Source organism: Sturnira hondurensis, unplaced genomic scaffold, assembly GCF_014824575.4.
Source record: "Sturnira hondurensis isolate 20B ecotype Veracruz unplaced genomic scaffold, ASM1482457v3 Scaffold0013019, whole genome shotgun sequence".
NCBI classification, from domain to species: Eukaryota; Metazoa; Chordata; class Mammalia; order Chiroptera; family Phyllostomidae; genus Sturnira; species Sturnira hondurensis.
In genome coordinates, this window is record NW_028085650.1 from 70144 (window position 1) to 86577 (window position 16434).

At 48.5% G+C, this 16434-nt stretch overlaps 1 protein-coding gene across 1 annotated transcript; it reads right to left on the bottom strand.

The window, feature by feature from the left end:
- Positions 1–6999: 6999 nt before the first annotated feature.
- Positions 7000–16411, bottom strand: LOC118997301 (histone-lysine N-methyltransferase PRDM9-like). Its single transcript, XM_037060896.1, has 4 exons — positions 15938–16411; positions 13308–13799; positions 8452–8585; positions 7000–7032 (listed from the first exon to the last, which is right to left on the bottom strand). Exons 1-4 carry the CDS (start codon positions 16194–16196, stop codon positions 7000–7002), a joined length of 918 nt encoding a protein of 305 aa, XP_036916791.1. The 5' UTR covers positions 16197–16411.
- Positions 16412–16434: the final 23 nt, after the last annotated feature.

Genomic DNA, 16434 nt, shown 5'->3' on the forward strand with positions numbered 1-16434 from the left:
CAGCAAGGAGAACTGAGTTTCTCCCATAACGATTCCATAAACCGAAAGGTTGTAGTTCAAGCTCCAGTCAGGGCACAGGCCTAGGTTGCGGGTTTGGTCCCCAGTAGGGAGATGAACCTTTGATGTTTCTCTTTCATATCGATGTTTCTCTCCTTCCCTTCCCTTCTCTCTGAAGTTAATAAGCATGTCCTCAGGTAAAAAATAATTTTTTTGCTGATATTTTAATCCAGGTCATGTTACATTTATAGGTAACTGTGGGAAATGGAGATCATTATATATTTTTCTCTCCAAGAACATGCTGTTACTTTCCTGTTGTTCAAGTGTCTTTTTGAAAAAAAAAAGATTTTATTTATTTTTAGAGGGATGGGATTGGAGCTGGAAAGAGAAACAGAGAGAGAAACATCAATTGTTTCCATCTCACACACCCTCAACCAAGAAGCTAACCCTCAACCCAGGCACGTGCCCCAACTGGAAATCAAACCAGTGAGGTTCAGGTCTGCAACTCGGCACCCAAGCCACTGAGTTACCCTGGTTGGTGCTGTTCAGATGTCTTTTACTGGGTAGCATGTTATGAATCGGTTCATACTGATCTTGCACATTCTTGTTAAGTTTATTCCCAGACATTTTACCAGTTTTGTTCCTATTGGGTGTTTCACTTACTCTTTTCTATGTAAAGCATATTTAATTATGCATGTAATTTCTTCCACACATTACTTAATTGTATTATTTTCAGTAATGTAAAAGTTGATTCTAATGAGTTTCAAAGTAAGTAAGCTATTGTATAATAATAATCACATTATTTTAGTTATATATAATTTAAAAATAGCTAAAGCTTGGAAGAAAACATGAATGAGACAATGAAGAGGTAGAAAAATTCTTTTTGTTGGTTATGAGTTCATTATTGATTAAATAAAGTAGTAACAGCATTCTTAGCATTTTCAATGAGTTAGGGCCTAGATGCATGGTGGTCTAGAATTCAGAAGTATCTTGTAAGTGAAATTGTGCCTCTTGTAGGTAATCTAAGGAACTTATAATAGGGCAAATGTCCACATTTTCAAAAGGGAAATTTTAGATGGTGGATTCTGGGAACTAAAAGACTCAGATTATTGATTCTAGTTACAGAGTAGAACAGCTGTTGGAGAGTGATGTATGGGCAATGAGAAGAAGCAGTGACCCTCACATGTGCACTGTGGTGTATCAGTGTGGTTTTCTCTCCTAAGATATCAGACCTTTTGGCCTCTTGACTTTATGTGGGTGTCTTCTCAGCCTAGGACACTCGCCAATCTCTGCAAGATGGCGAGCTGTTGTTGTTGTTGTTCTTTAGGTCTCAGTCTGTATGCTGTCTGTGCAAAGACAGAGGCATTGTTTCAGATATAGGGAGCAAAGTGCGTGCAGTTTCCATTCTCCTGGACTCTTCATTGAGTCCCACACAGAGCAGGGCTCCTCATTCTCAGCACTGCTAAGCAGGATAGACAGCAAACCAAGGCGGGGAGGTGGAGGGGGACATGTCCCACCCAGGAATTCAGCAGTCCTGAGCCAGGTCAGGTAAGATTTTCAGAGATCAGAAGAAAGACCAGCAGCTGGAGGGAGCCTTTGACATTCTGTGTGCTATTTTGTTTATCTGGGAAAGGAAGCCTTTGAAACTGCATGTTAATCCCAAGGTTGGGAGAAGGGTGAGGAGGGGAAGCCTGGGGGCTTGCTGTAAACATGGAAGCTCTGAAACCCCAGGAGGCGGGGCACTCAGACTAGCTCTGTGCAGGCTTGCAGGTTCCTGTACATTTCACAATAAACCTGCTACCTCACTTTCACTGTGCTTGTCCCTAGTCTGAATCCATTCTTTCCAGCAGGACAAGAGCCAAGGAGGGGAATCCCCTAACTCCCCTAATTTGGGTCTTCCTGGTAACAGGACTGAGGGCCTTTTGGGCCAATAATTCTTACTCCTGGGGGACTTTTCTGCATTTCAGGTGCTTATTAGCATGCATTACCTCCACTCACTGCTGGTCAGTAACATCCTCCCTCACCTTGCCCTCATGTCAATCTGAAATGTCCCCCTGGGGACAAAATCACTTGTGCTTGAGAACCACTGACCTTGACTGTTTGTGGAACCTGAATGATTACTGGCTTTGGTACGCAGTAATTTTATCATCACTCAGTTTAAGTTATTTCTAACTCCAATTGTGATTTGTTTGGGGGCTTATTCAGAAGTGTACTTTATAACATCGAGATAAAAGGAGTTTCTAGTTACTGTCTGTACCTGATTTTCTAGATTATTACCTTATATAATTTCATTCAATGGACATTTGTTGGAACTCGCTTTATAGCACAATATAGTTAATTTTTTTTTATTTGTCTTATTTTACTTTGGCTCTTACCAGTCCAAAGCTGTAATCATGAGCATTTAGACTTATGCAAATGATGCTTACAAAGAAAAAAGAAACCAAATACCAAGACACCCAAGTGAGATGCCTGGCAGAGACAAACGATAGTCAGGGGCATTGTCAGGGGCAGGGCTGGGAGCCAGGGGTCAGGGGCTGGGTGGCTCTTCACAGGCTCCTAGCTGACAGTCAGCTTCATCCCATGCTAAGACCCAGAGTCCAGTCAGACAAGGAGCACCAATCCTGCCAATAGGGGCCGAAAACCTTGTACCCCTGATCCCAGGTGTACTGCTAACAGGAGGAGGAGTCAGCACCGGTCAGGATTGCAGACCCTCAGGCCCTGACTGTGGCCCTCAGCCCTACAGGGCTGGGAATAAGAGGCAAAAGTCAGGCCTGGAGTGTCTTCTGCTGCCAGTCCCCCTGCCCCCACCACCTCCCTGTCTCAGCCCCTCTGACTGTGTTTTCGAGGGGAGCACATTTCTCCGTCCTGATCCAGGCCTGTGCAGTGTTGAATAGAGTCCAGCTGGAGTGCCCGGCAGTCCCAGGTGAGACCCCGACATCCATCCGTCACCTTGGGGGCAGAGCTGGGTTTACTGCTCAGGACCATTTAGATGGGAGAGTAGTGTCCAGACGTGCCTTCACATTTCTGTCACTGGGAAGAAGGGCACAAACTCCTGCCATTCTCTGTCTGTGTCCTGGCATCTCTGTCTTGGGGTAGCAGGACACAAACGGTGGCTTCCTCCAGAGAGGGGAGGGCTCCCCAACTGTAACAAGTCCAGCAGTAGTGGCCTCGCAGTTCAAAGGAACTGGCTTCCACCCCCTTCCTTCCCTATTCCTGGGACTGGACGAGTGTGATGCTGGAAGTGCAGGAGCCCCTCGCTGCCAGGAGGACAAAACGCAGGCCCAGGAAGACAGAGCAGAAAGACAGGTGAAGCTGTGTGCCTGGTATTGTTGCTGGGCTGTGGCAGCCAGGCCTCTGGGCCTGGCCTGTGTGAGGGAGCCACAGGCCAGCTGTGCTCCTGAACCATCTTGCTGACATTTCTGGGCATGTAGCTGAAGATGTTTCTGCCTCACAGATTTGAGACCATGCAGGTAAAACGCAGCACACGCTGCTCAGTAACCTGGAGCTGACAGTTCTTCCTGGTCAGCCAAGACCCTGAGAACTTGGCTGGTCTGGCTGCTGTCTGGACAAGTGGTGACTACAGGGATGCCTGAGTGTCATGGCAGCTAGACCATCACAGGAAGGATACCTGTGCCCATCCCCTACTCCACTGTGATGGGAACTTGTGGTTGGAGTCAGAGCCCCTCTCCTGACCCCAGAGCCATTGCATCCAGACTTTGTCATGGACTCTACCTGCTGCCCTTGTCTCCCCGTTCGAGTCACTGCCCAGGCCAGAGTTGGCTGCCCTTGCCCAGGGACAGAGGGTTAGTGGGTGTATCCCAGTGAGGCCCAGAGGGTTCTGACAAGCCACCTGGCTGAGGACCATGGGCCTGGATGACACTGTGGCCCAACACAGTGACACACAAGCCACCAGCAAACACAGTTCATGGGACATGCATTGACTTCTGCTGGGCATGGTCAGGCTGGAGATGGGAGGGTGTCTGTTGCTGTCAGTGAGTGTGAATCCAGCTGTCACTGTGGAACTTGACATATCACCTTGGAGGCCTTCACCTTGAACCCTCGGGCTATACACGGGCCTGCTCTGCAGACAAACACGCAGTGCTCTACCCTGGGGATCAGAGGCAGTTTTGGCTGGTCCACCCAGTGCCACCCAGAGAGCAGATGAGGAGCCCCTGAGGCACCCACCTAGAAGGAACATTCTTTCTGTTAAATGACCAGCTTCTGGGTCGGGTCCTGTGAGGCATTCAAAGCAAGGCTGACAGGCAGCTCAGCTTCTGCCTCGGCCCCCCTGCTCCACAAAGAGGCAGCGTTTGGTGATTTCAGACCATCCCCTCCCAGAACTGACCTGAGGAGACTTTACCTGGACTGGGATCTGATCCATATATTCCCAGTCCCAGCACCAGATAGTGGGTTCTGGGACCCCTTCAGTTATGTGTTCCACTCTCATGGTGGCGGGTGATGCTGGGAGTGTTTTCTATTTTCAGTAGAGAATGTGGTCTAATTTTGCGAGAGGCCATTTCATCCTGCTACGTACAGCGCAGTCTTGTGAGCACATTTCTGATGTACTCTGGTGATTCCTTAGGGCTTACTGTGCTCAGGGCTCAGAGTCAGCCTGTGGGCACCAGCAGGACCCAGTCTGCAGCAGGTGCCCCTTCTGATTGGTTGGCGCATGTTCGTATTAAAGTCTGTTCTGATTGGCTGGTGTCCACTTTGATTGGCCAATGTCTACTCTGATTGGCCAGTCTGTGCCTACCTGCTGGGACAAATATACATGGACCCCACCCCACCCAGTGGCCCCTCCTGCCCCCTCCCTGTCAGTCCAGCCCCGAAGTGAGCACAGTGATGATGCCCGTGTGCTGGCTGATGGTGAGTGTGCTGTGCTGAGGCACCATGATGTGAGCCTGCGTTGTAGGTGTTCGCATTGTCGGCTGTGTCCATTGCTGTGACTTGTATCCTGGCTATGCCTACAGGGAATCGTGGAGGGGAATTGATATCCCAACACCTGACAACCAGCATGGCAGCAAAATCAGCACAGCAGTCTATAGTGCAACGTGCTCCTGTTTCAGTCCCCTCACTGTGCAGACGGTAGTACTGCCTGTGAAGTGACACAGCTGTATCGTCCACCACATCACTGCAGCAATTTCATGGTTGTTTGTTCACTCACTTGGAAAGATTTAGGGTTTCTTCTGACACTGCTGTAGCTGTGGGAACACTGTCCCCCACTAACATGAAACTATCAGTGACCTGAGGGAAGGGCATGTGGCCGTCCCAGTTCTCATCCCTCCACCTGTGCCACTGCTCCCAGACACTCGTCCCTCTTTCCCTGACAATGTCAGGGGTGTCCTGTCTGGACACTGGCCTCACAAGCTAGAGGGGAGAGCTGGGTGGGGGGAGCGAGTCCTGGTTGCTTAAACCAAGACTTCGGAGTTTGGTCCGTGAATGGACCTGAGGTGGCTGTTCCCCTCATGGGGTCATCAGGAGACGGTTGGTGCTGGCTGGTGAGCAGGGGTTTGCTGTGGGGACAAAGTGACTATGATGACAGAAAAGGGAGGAAAAGGAGGAGAAAACAGCAGTGGCTGCCATTGGAATAAAGGACAACAGGAGGGAGACCACAGCAGAAGCCTAACTGTCCAGTAAGCCCAGTGACTCTCCACGATGGGACAGGAAATCAGCCCATCAGAATGAGCTTTCATGCGGAATTTTCAGTTTCATTTATTTCTCAGCTGCTGCTGTCTACTTTGAACTCAGAGGCTGGCCTGCCATGTAACCTTCTCACCCAGCGAGGCCCAGATGTTGTCCACAAGCTCACAGCTCAGATCTGTGCCCAGCCCTGCCCACCTGCCCCCTCTTAACCTTCGTGTGCAACCCCCGGAATGTGAAAGGGGCTCACAAATGTGTCGTGAATGACTTCACAAGACAAGTGGCTGTCTGAGGTGTTTAGGAAGTGAGGTCACACAGGAGACACTCGCAACAGTGCGATCGCTTCTCCCCATCCAGGGATGTCGTCACCTGCAGCCACTGATTTTCCCTTCTTATAACAAACACCCAAGGAGGTTTGCCTTCCTTGGCCAGATGCTCAGTTGGTTGGAGCAGCGTCCTGTAACTGAAAGGTTGAGGGTTCCATTCCAGTCAGGGCACATACCTAGGTTGAGGGTTCAATCCCTGGTAGGCATGTGTATGGGAGGCAACCAATCATTGCATCGATGTTTCTCTGTCTCTCCCCCTCCCCTCTCTCTAAAAGCAATGACAGAAATGCCCTCGGGGGAGGATAAAGAAAAAGAAAGGAGGTGGGTCAGTGCCTGGGCCAACGATGCTGAAGGAGACCCGGACTCTCTCTTCCTTGTTCTATTTGATCTGAAGACGACACAGGAACAGAACCTGCAGAGAACAGTCCCCATCGAGTCTGAATTCCCTCAGCGGGGCTCCCAGAATGAGATCAGAGCTTGCCCTTGGCCATTTCTGTTAGGTTGGGGTCATTCAAAAAACCAGACAGATAGCAGTGAGCTAAGTTGCAGGGTTTATCAGTGGGGGAAAGTGGAGAAAGTGGGGCCAACCAAGAGAGGTTGGGACTTGCCCGGTTGTTCTTAGGGCAGGGTTTTTAAGCACAAAAAAAGCAAAGGGTAACTGATTGGGGTGTCAGAGTCTGATCGGCTAGAGCTGGTGGCTGGGTGCTGTTTCTGCTGACCATTGTTCTTGGTACATCTTGTCAGCCTCAGGTTAAAGCCGCATCCTGTTATGCTGGATAGGTCGATCCCAGACCCCAGTCTTAGCTGAGCACCTGTTCATCCTGGGTAGGGTCGGCAGGCAGTTTCCCAGGCAGGCAGTTTCCCGCAGTGCAGTTTCCTGTCTGGTGATTTTCTGTTCCTCCTAGGCCTGCCTAGGTCTGTCAATTCCTGACCTATACTTTTGGGAATGGGCCTCAGTTGTTCTCTGGGAAGTAGAGGGGAGGGATAGTGCCATCTCTCTTTTGCCTCTTGAGAACAAGGGGGGCATTGGGGAACATCAGTAGTCCATCTGGTGCCCATAGAGAGCTTCCTAAAAGGACAACAGGATAGAGAGACCACAGCACAAGCCTAACTGTCCAGTAAGCCCAGTGACTGTCCGTGCCATGCTGACCTGTGGTTTGCTGCATCCTGACCTTCCATTACCAACCACAGCATCTGAGGCATTTGGGGGCCCTTATTAGAAGGCATCACTTGAGAAAATGCTGCAAAACCATAGAGAAATAGGCTAGGGCACAGAGGACAATGCCTGTGGTCCCACCTGAGAGCCACCTCTCAGCCTCGTGTGTCTCCTCTGCTCCCCAGAAAGCAGTGCCCCCACCTCCACCATGGCTTCACGGATTTTGAAACACCTTCCTTGGGAGAAGAAGGCTGAGAGGAGGAAGGATGCTGACATCCTGTGAGGTCCGAAGGTGGAATGTGGTGTCCCCTTAACTGCAGGACAGTGGAGAGCTTTCCTGGGCCCTGAATGCACTGCACAAACTGCACACTCACGTCTGTACCAGAACTAGGCTGACATGTGCTATACGGATGCTTCCCAGAAACACCATTCTTGTCCAACAAGGGGGGATTGGTGAAACCTCAACCCAGCCTGGGATGTGAGACCCAGTGTAACTGTGGAAACTGAAGGACGGTGTCAAAGACATGTGGAAGGGAAAGAGTGTGCTGAGGAAGTCAGATTGGGCTCCATACCATTTGTAAAGGAAACTGCAGGTGTGCCCATGTGTGTGATGAACAGAAAGCTCTAACTTGCTGTGTTAATTGGTGTGCCTTCTGGATTATGGAATCATGGGTGGTTTTATTCTCTGTATTTCCCAAACTCACTTTTTAAAAACAATAACTGCATATCAGAAAAAAAGTTCCCATCAAATATGAGTCTGCCAAAGAAAATCTTAAAGTGCAAATTTCAAAATGTTACAGTTTTCTCCAGGTGATAAGATTAACAATCTCTTACTGTAAAAAATTATTTTTTAAAAAAGCTTTCTTTAGTAACTCTTAAGAGGTCTGATATTTGAAGACAGCATCTATGGATAACATACCTCCCCAAGGGCAGCTCTCAGAGGCTGGGTCAGGAACTTTCCAGGGCAGTTAGGACCAGGGCCAGACCAGGGGCCAGACCAGCAACAGACAGGGAAGGGTCTGGGTGTCAAGACAAATCTGCCAAATTTCAGAAAGGCTTACCTGGCCCCAGCTTGGAAGGCAGTGAGCTGGTCTGTGTTCGTGGCTGACCATTCTGGCAAATAACCCCCTCAACAGCCCAGCTGTGGTCCCCAAGGCAGCCCACAGCCCCCTTATTCTGGGCGGCAGACAATCAGAACATAAACCAGGTGGGACTGGCCACAGCTGCAGTGACCACTGTAGTCAGAGTCAAATGTGTGGGGGAAGCAATTGGCCATTGTGTCCTGTCACCTCAGCCACTGATGTCCTGTTTGACCAAGGACTATTGACCTACCCTATCCAGGTGGATCACAGTGTCATGTGGAGGAGTTGGGAAGCCAGCAAGTGCAGCCAGCATGGCCTTGGAGGCATACCAGGTGTCATGGGGACAGGATAGTGACTCCAGCTGCCTGTTGAGGGCAAGAGACACTGAATCCAGCAGATGTCAGGCTACGCTCACACCTTGGAGCCTCCACTTTGAAACAAGGATGGTGGCTGCCAGCCACTGGCAGATAGGAGGGAGGGGTGTGTAAACACCCAGCTCCCTGCACAAGGTGGTCTAAGACCGTGTGAACTATGTGAGTAAGAGTGAAACAAGAGGGCCTGTGAATAACTTCGCTTTGAGAGCTACACACCATTTTCACAACACATCAGCTCGGTTGTGAAGGAGGAACTGTACAAGGTCAGAGGTGATAGCATATGGATTTGGGGGACACCTTGGAGGCTGGTAGCTACATCAGGAATGTGGTTTGCTGCTGAAAGGGAGGGAGAGGAAACAGACCTGTCTACTCATCTTTTAAAAAATATTTTATTTATTTATTTTTAGAGAGAGGGAGAAAGGAAGGAGAAAGAGTGGGAGAGAAACATCAGTGTGTGGTTGCCTCTCATGTGTCCCCTACTGGGGACCTGGCCTGCAACCCAGGCATGTGCTATGACTGGGAATTGAACCGGTGAACCTTTGCTTCACAGGGTCATACTAAATCCACTGAACCACACCAGCCAGGGCTGTCTACTCATCTTGAATCATAAAGCCTTCTGGGAGAGCTCCAGGGTCTGTCGGGGGGGGGGGAGGAGTCATGGTGACCATCACCTGGCAGTCTGTGGGTTACCCTCCCCACTGTATTTCAGTGCCAGCCACACTGTCAGCATTACACCAGGATTCTGCTCCTCTCCCATGGCCCATGTTGAAAGCCAGAGAATATTGAGTGTATAGTGTTCTCTCTGGGCTGTGGTGGTGGTGGGAGAAACAGGGGAAAGAAACAAAACCCAAGTGCACTATCCTTTAAAAAAGCATAAAATAATAGTGGATTTTTATTGTTGGGAACTGCTCTGCCTGGTTTCAGGAATTGTAACCGTTTAAGGCTGAGTGTGCCACCTCCGGGATGTGAGCCACTGAGGAGACAAGGCTGTCTCTGGCAGCAGATGCTGCCCCTGCTTCATCCCCCTGCCCCCAGTGCATGGGCAAGAATCTATGATGGGTAAGACTCTTCACAGCGAGGAGCAAGCTAAGCCAGAGTTAATCATTTGCGAGGCCATCACAAGTGGACTTGGCCGGGGCGGGGGGGGGGGGGGGTGCTGCGACAAAGAGGGAGTGATAGACCCTCACCCCCATGCCACCCCCCCATTCTGACAGTCCAGTCCCCATATCCTCTGGGAGATAGTGCTTCCTGGCTCTAATCCACTTAAGCCTGAAAACCTGTGACAGGAAAAACGGTGCAACCTTTTACCAGGTAGCACAGGATCCAGTGTGATCTGGCAAGAGAAAGAATTCTTAACAATCCCTTGAAACCTGCTTTGCTAAGAATGCTTTTAGTTAAATGTTTTTTTATTTTCCTACAGTTTTATAGCCTTTTAGTTGACAGACCCTGAGTTAGGAGAAGCCTTAATGGTTTTTATACTATCTACTGTTTACTGCCTATCCATGATTAGTAAGTTGTACCTGAATTCCTGCAAAAAAAATAAAAATAAAAGCCTGTCTAGGCAAAGGGTAGGCAGCACTCTCCCCTAGAGTGTCCTGCCCCTTTTCTCCACAGGATTCGGTAGTCCGTGTGAATTTGTCTTGATCATCCATAACTCCGTGGGCACTGCTGGTCAGTGCACATGTCAATTTATTATTGAAATGCATGTAGGTTATGTAGATACTCTTCTTCACAAGCCTGCCACTGGAAGGACAGAAAGGTCATTTCAGGTCATGGGGTGGGTGTCCCCCTTGGGTGAACCCACTCCAGCAGGAACAAGGTGGGTCATGCTTAGGTCTCCCTCATGCAGGACAGGGTATGATGGGGTCCTCACTAATTGTTCACCATCTCTGTGTATTGAACTCAGCTCTGGTTCTAAGAAAAGTGTGGCCTCTGGGAGCTGTTGGCACCCTTCCTTACGCTTATACAGATGCAGATGTTTACCCTGTTCTCACCCCAAGTCTTGCTGGACTCCCACCCATTGGGTCCATGGGAATTTCGTGCTCTTGGGCCATTGTGGACACTATCTGTGAATGGGTGGCCAGGAACAACCAATATTGTGCATGTCCATTACCCCATCAGAGTTCACTTCACAAACAAAAGTTTAAAGATTAAATAAGTACTAATTTCAAGATGGTGTCAGTGATGTATGAAGCCCTGTGCAGCCCAGGTACAAGGAAAGTGCATTACAGAAGCTTCTGTGTTGCGGGCTTCATGAATGTCACATGCAGATTGGGTGCATCTGTCACAGGAGAAACTTGGTTCTTCTTGTCAATGCAGTAAAAAATTGCAGACCAGCAAGTGTATTAGCACGCAAGCAGGGTCTATTAGTGATATGTTCTCATGGAAGAGGACAGGTCTTGCTGAGGTGGGAGTGAAAGAGCTTGGGTGGCAAGGGCACCAAGTCCTTTGTCCTGACTCATATAGTTGGTGGGATGGAGGTAAAGTTACATATTGTCAGGTAAAAGTGGTGCCAGCTTCCATGGGGGACATGACTACCCAATGTAGGTGTGCGGGTCATTAGCCTGAATCCTTATCTTGCTTCAATCCCATTTAGTCATCTTGTAATATTGATACATGACAGAATTAAAGTTGAGGCAATTACCCAGTTACCTATGGGCTTGTTCTGTCAGCACTAGGGACCCTTTCATAAATCAGATAGTGACCAGAGGCAATTAGCCAAATTTGATTTACAGGTCCTTTCCTTGAGCCCTGTAGACCCTCTCCCATCTTCTAGGCCTTGGAATGAAGTTTCAAATCCTTTCTTTCCCAGATAGTGGGAATGATAACTAGAATGTCAATGTCTTAACATGGTCTTTCTACTGATGCTGGATAATCTGGCAACAGAACTGGACCAGGCTCAGGACTGCCGAGTTAGTGGGAGAGACAGGTCTTCCTTGTTCTTCCTGCCTTGGCTCACCATCTATCCTAACACACCAGTGGGGGCACATGCTGTTCCCAGTGTCAGTTCTCAGCAAGGGGTATCCAAGGGTCTTGTTTCACAGGTCACTCTCAGTACCACCTACCTGTGTTGAAGAGGCTCTGAAGGTGCACAGGGTCAGTGGGAGGGTGGTGACCTGGAGGGAAGTGAATCTCCCACCTCAGGCCTTCTTGGGGAATCTGAGTCTCTGTGGTGAAAGCAGTGGGGCCTGCTCAAATTCTGAATTTGGCTACAGACCCCTACCCTGTTCTTAACTTCCTTTGTTCAGCACTAAAGACCCAGAAGACAAGGGCACTGAAGGCTGTTCAGCAGGACTTGTGAACTCAGTGATCCTCTTGCCAGATTCTTTCTGTGCTGACTCCAGTTTGAATGTTAAACTGAAAGGCTGGAGTTCCCATTTCCATTGTACAGACTAGTAAGCAGGCAGGGAGAAGTTGAGAATCATGCCTTACATCACACAGCTGGAGAAGACAGAGCTGAGACTCACATTAAGGAGTGATGTGGAGACTTTATGCTGTTCAGCAGAAAATGCTGACCCTGAAGGGGCAGCAAGGACAGTGAGGAAGACGAGGTGTACATACTGAACTCGGCTCACATACAGTTCTCCCTGCCATTCACCTCTGAGGCTCCAGAGGTTGTAGGAAACTAGAAGAGCCAAGAGAAGCCAAGGGAGGAGGGTAAGAAGCCTATTAGGAGAAAAGGCCCCACTTCCCAGGAGTCCAGGGAATTCCCTTCTCTGATGCATCTGTCTCAAGTCCCTCCTTTTGGGCAGAAGCCAAAGTAGAGTGACTAAAAATTTAGGCATTTGCAGGTGTTGAATTTTTGTAGCTGAGTATGAGATCTTTGTGGCTTTTCTGGAACTCTGCTTTCAGTGATGGGGGGAATGAGAGATGTGGGCTTCATATTCGTATGGAGACAACACATTTTAGAAAAAGATATCCAAAAACCATGAAGGAGATTGGCGCTGGCATCCGCATATCACTCATGGAACTATTTGTCCATCTTATCTCGTCATAAACCTGGAGGATTTGTTTAACCAGTTACTTGTATAGTATCTGCAATCTTGGGGAGAGTAAGAGGCCATAGACTTCCTATGGCTATTGATATGCAAATTAATGCTCATGACTCACTCAGTCCACCTGCAAACATAGGGCTTCTCTCCTCAGTGTGCCCTCTGGTGTCTGATGAGAGATGACTTGCATGTAAAGCCTCTGCAACACTCCCTGCAAACATAGGGCTTCTCCCATGAGTGTGTCCTCTGGTGTGTGGTGAGATGTGACTTGCATGTAAAGCCTCGCCCGCACTCCCTGCAAACATAGGGCTTCTCCCCTGAGTGTGTCCTCTGGTGTCTGATGAGAGTTGACTTGCATGTAAAGCCTCTTCCGCACTCCCTGCAAACATAGGGCTTCTCCCCTGAGTGTGTCCTCTGGTGTCTGATGAGAGTTGACTTGCATGTAAAGCCTCTTCCGCAATTCCTGCAAACATAGGGCTTCTCCCCAGAGTGTGTCCTCTGGTGTTCGATGAGAGTTGACTGCCGTGCAAAGCCTCTTCCGCAATTCCTGCAAACATAGGGCTTCTCCCCTGAGTGTGTCCTCTGGTGTCTGATGAGATGTGGCTGCTGTGTAAAGCCTCTCCCGCACTCCCTGCAAACATAGGGCTTCTCCCCTGAGTGTGTCCTCTGGTGTCTGATGAGATGTGACTGCCGTGTAAAGCCTCTCCCACACTCCCTGCAAACACAGGGCTTGTCCCCTGAGTGTGTCCTCTGGCCTCTGATGAGATGTGACCCATCACTGAAGCCTTGCCAATACCCTCCATGCTTGATTGTTAAAATTCTTACTATTCCTGCTTTCACAAACAACTTGCCTGTGCCCTCTGGACTGTCTTCCTGACCTCTATGGGGCTCTTCCTCCATCATTCTCTCATGCTCATTAGAGATCCTCATTTGTTCTCTGGAAGGTTGGAAAGAGGATCTTGAGATTCTCTTCTGACTGATCCTTTTAAGCAAAGGTTTGGACCGCTGGTTAGCCTCTTGACCTTCAACTTTATCATTCCAGTTGTGTGTAGTAGTGTGTTGGTGCTGATTCTGATCCTCTGGGCAGGGTTCCTCTGCTTGGAGGTGTTTTCTTGCAGATGTTCCCTGGAGAACCTGAGAGGGATGACTGAGTTTCACGTGTTGGTTGAGGAATTTCTGACTGGAGGCCAGAGAGTAGGAGGGCCATGGGTGCACCTCTGGTTTTGGTTCTGCTGAAAGAGAAAGGTTTGGTCAGGGCAGATGTTGATGAGAACGCTTGGGTCGTATGATACGCCTCCTGGTAAGACCTGCCCCATGAATCCTTCTTACTGTGGTGACAACCCAAGGTCTGTCTCCCACAAAGTGTCCACTTGCAGTTTACTTTCCTTTTTATTTTTTTGCAGTGCCTCTTCAGAAATCTAGAAAGCCCACACCAAGGGTCTCTGCTAATATTGCCCAGACTAGGGGCTTTCACGGATCACTAGAGGCCATTTCACTATCTGTGTGGATGGAACTGCAGTGACCTTTTCCATCTAAATGTATCTTCTAAGTCATGTTAAAGAGGAAAACCACAGGCCCCAACTAGAAATTGCTTCTCTCTGGTTTCCAAAACAGTAAAATAAAATGTCCTTCCTGCCTTTGCTTGTGTGGCTCAGTGGTCAAGTGGGAGCCTGTGAAGCAAAGAGTTGCAGGTTCAATTCTCAGTCAGGGTGCATTCCTGGGTTGTGGGCCAGGTCTCCAGTAGGGGGTGTGAGAGGCAACCATGCATTCATGTTTCTTTCTCCCTCTTCCCCTCTAAAAATAAATAAATAAAATCTTCAAAAGAGTCCTTCTTCAAGCCTCACACCAGATATTCATGCTTCATTTCATTCGACATTAGCCCATTCCAAATACACTGAGAAGTCCTGTTTCAAAATATTTCTCCAACCACATGTCTTACACACCTGACTCCTGTTCCTCTCTGGCCAACCTACCATGCTCTCTCACTTGGAGATGAAGTAATCTCTGAGAGGATTCCCCACTGGAGTTTATTTTCTAAGAATTAACGAAGTAAAATCAGAACAGAGAACACACCACTCAACACACTTGCACTCAGGAAAGTTCCCAGTATCTCAACTTGGATCATCGTCACTGCATTTCTGGATTGCTAAGCATCTATCTGAACTCCATTCTTACCCTCTATGCTGAGAAGCGACCGGAGTGACCCTCAGCCAATTCGACGCCGCACCTCTTTTTTTCCCTGCTCTAGCTGCTCCCTTGGCCTGGGATCCTTTGCCTGCAGTATTTTTGTAAATGTTGTATCTGGAGAGAGCCCTTCCCAGACCACCTGCCACACTGCACCTTCCCTCACACCGATCTGTAGGCAATGGTCTTGGATTAGTTTCCCCCAAAGCACTAACTGCTCTGTCGTGTTATGCACATGCAAGCACGTGTGCCTGGCTTTCCCTCCTTCACCCGTCAGCTCCTCAAGAGCAGTGATTCTGACCCTCATGTTAATCTGTATATTCAGGTCCCAGGATGCTGTGCACCTGGGTAGGATCTCACATGAGAATTCACTGAAATAATGAATGAATGTGCCTTGTGTGAATGGTGTGGGTTGGTGGGTTGGGTGTTGTCTCACAAACTGAAAGGTTAGAAGTTTGATTTCCAGTCCAGTCACATGCCAGGGCCACAGGCCAGTTGGGGTGTGCCATAAACAAGAGATTAATGTGTCCCTTGCAAACTGATTTTTCTTTCTCCTTCCTTTCCACCCTCTGTAAAAATAAATAAAATCTTGTTTAAAAATATTTATGGACTTATTTTCAGAAAAGGAGGAAGGGAAGGAGGGAGGGAAAAGGAGAGAAACATCAATGTGTGGTTGCCTCTCACATGCCCCCTACTGGGGACCTGGCCCAAAACCCAGGCATGTGCCCTGACTGGGTATCAAACTGGCAACCCTTTGGTTCATAGGCCGGCGCTCCATCCTCTGACCCATACAAGCCAGGGTGAAATCTTTAAAAAACAATGAATTCCTATCAACAAAAAGTTTATTTAGAACTATGGAGGAAAATTAAGAAGAAACAGCTATAAAAGTGTCAGAAAAACTGCCTTGGTGAAAGAACTGGTTAGTGCTCGAAAACTTTCTTTTTCCCTTGCCTTTCAGTCTTTCAGTACTATATGCAGTTGTGTATTTTGCTCATGAAATATTTTAAAAATAAAAAATAAAAAATTTTGCCTAAGAGTCAAAGGCATATGAATGAGTTGTGAATTTCTAAAGCATGTGATTTGAAACTACTTACTTTAGAGTGGATTTTACTCAAGAGTTGAATCATGAATATTTCTATGGAGAATTCTCTCTTTTCTTTCTGTTTTGAAGAACAGTGGTGCCTACCTCTCCTGGCCGTGAGCTCTGCCTTCCACTTGCTGCCCCACGTGCTGCCCAGCTCCTGGCCATACTCGTCCCCGAACCAGACCAGCAGCTCACAGCCTGGCCTGACAACCCGGCAGGTTCGGTAGAAAATCTGCCCATGGTATTGAAAGGCCACCAGGTTCTGCTCTTCATGATCCCGGGCACAATTCACATACCTGGAATTGAGGCAGATGAAGGGAAAGAAAAGCAGTGATGAGTTCCCACTACCTGTTACATCCATGTCCAGCTCCTTCCTCACTGATTCTTAAGGCCCTCAGGCTCTGGTGTTGCCCACTGCCCCTAATGCTCCCGGGGAACCTTCTGTTCAATGTCTGAGTGTCTGCCAGCACGTCATGTGAATTCCTACCTCCGAGTCCCCCTTGCAGTGTTCATCCTGCCTAATACCATTTCCTAAAACCCAGTTCTAGACTTAACCTCCACCCTGATTGGCCATCATATCCAGTAATATTTTGCTTCTC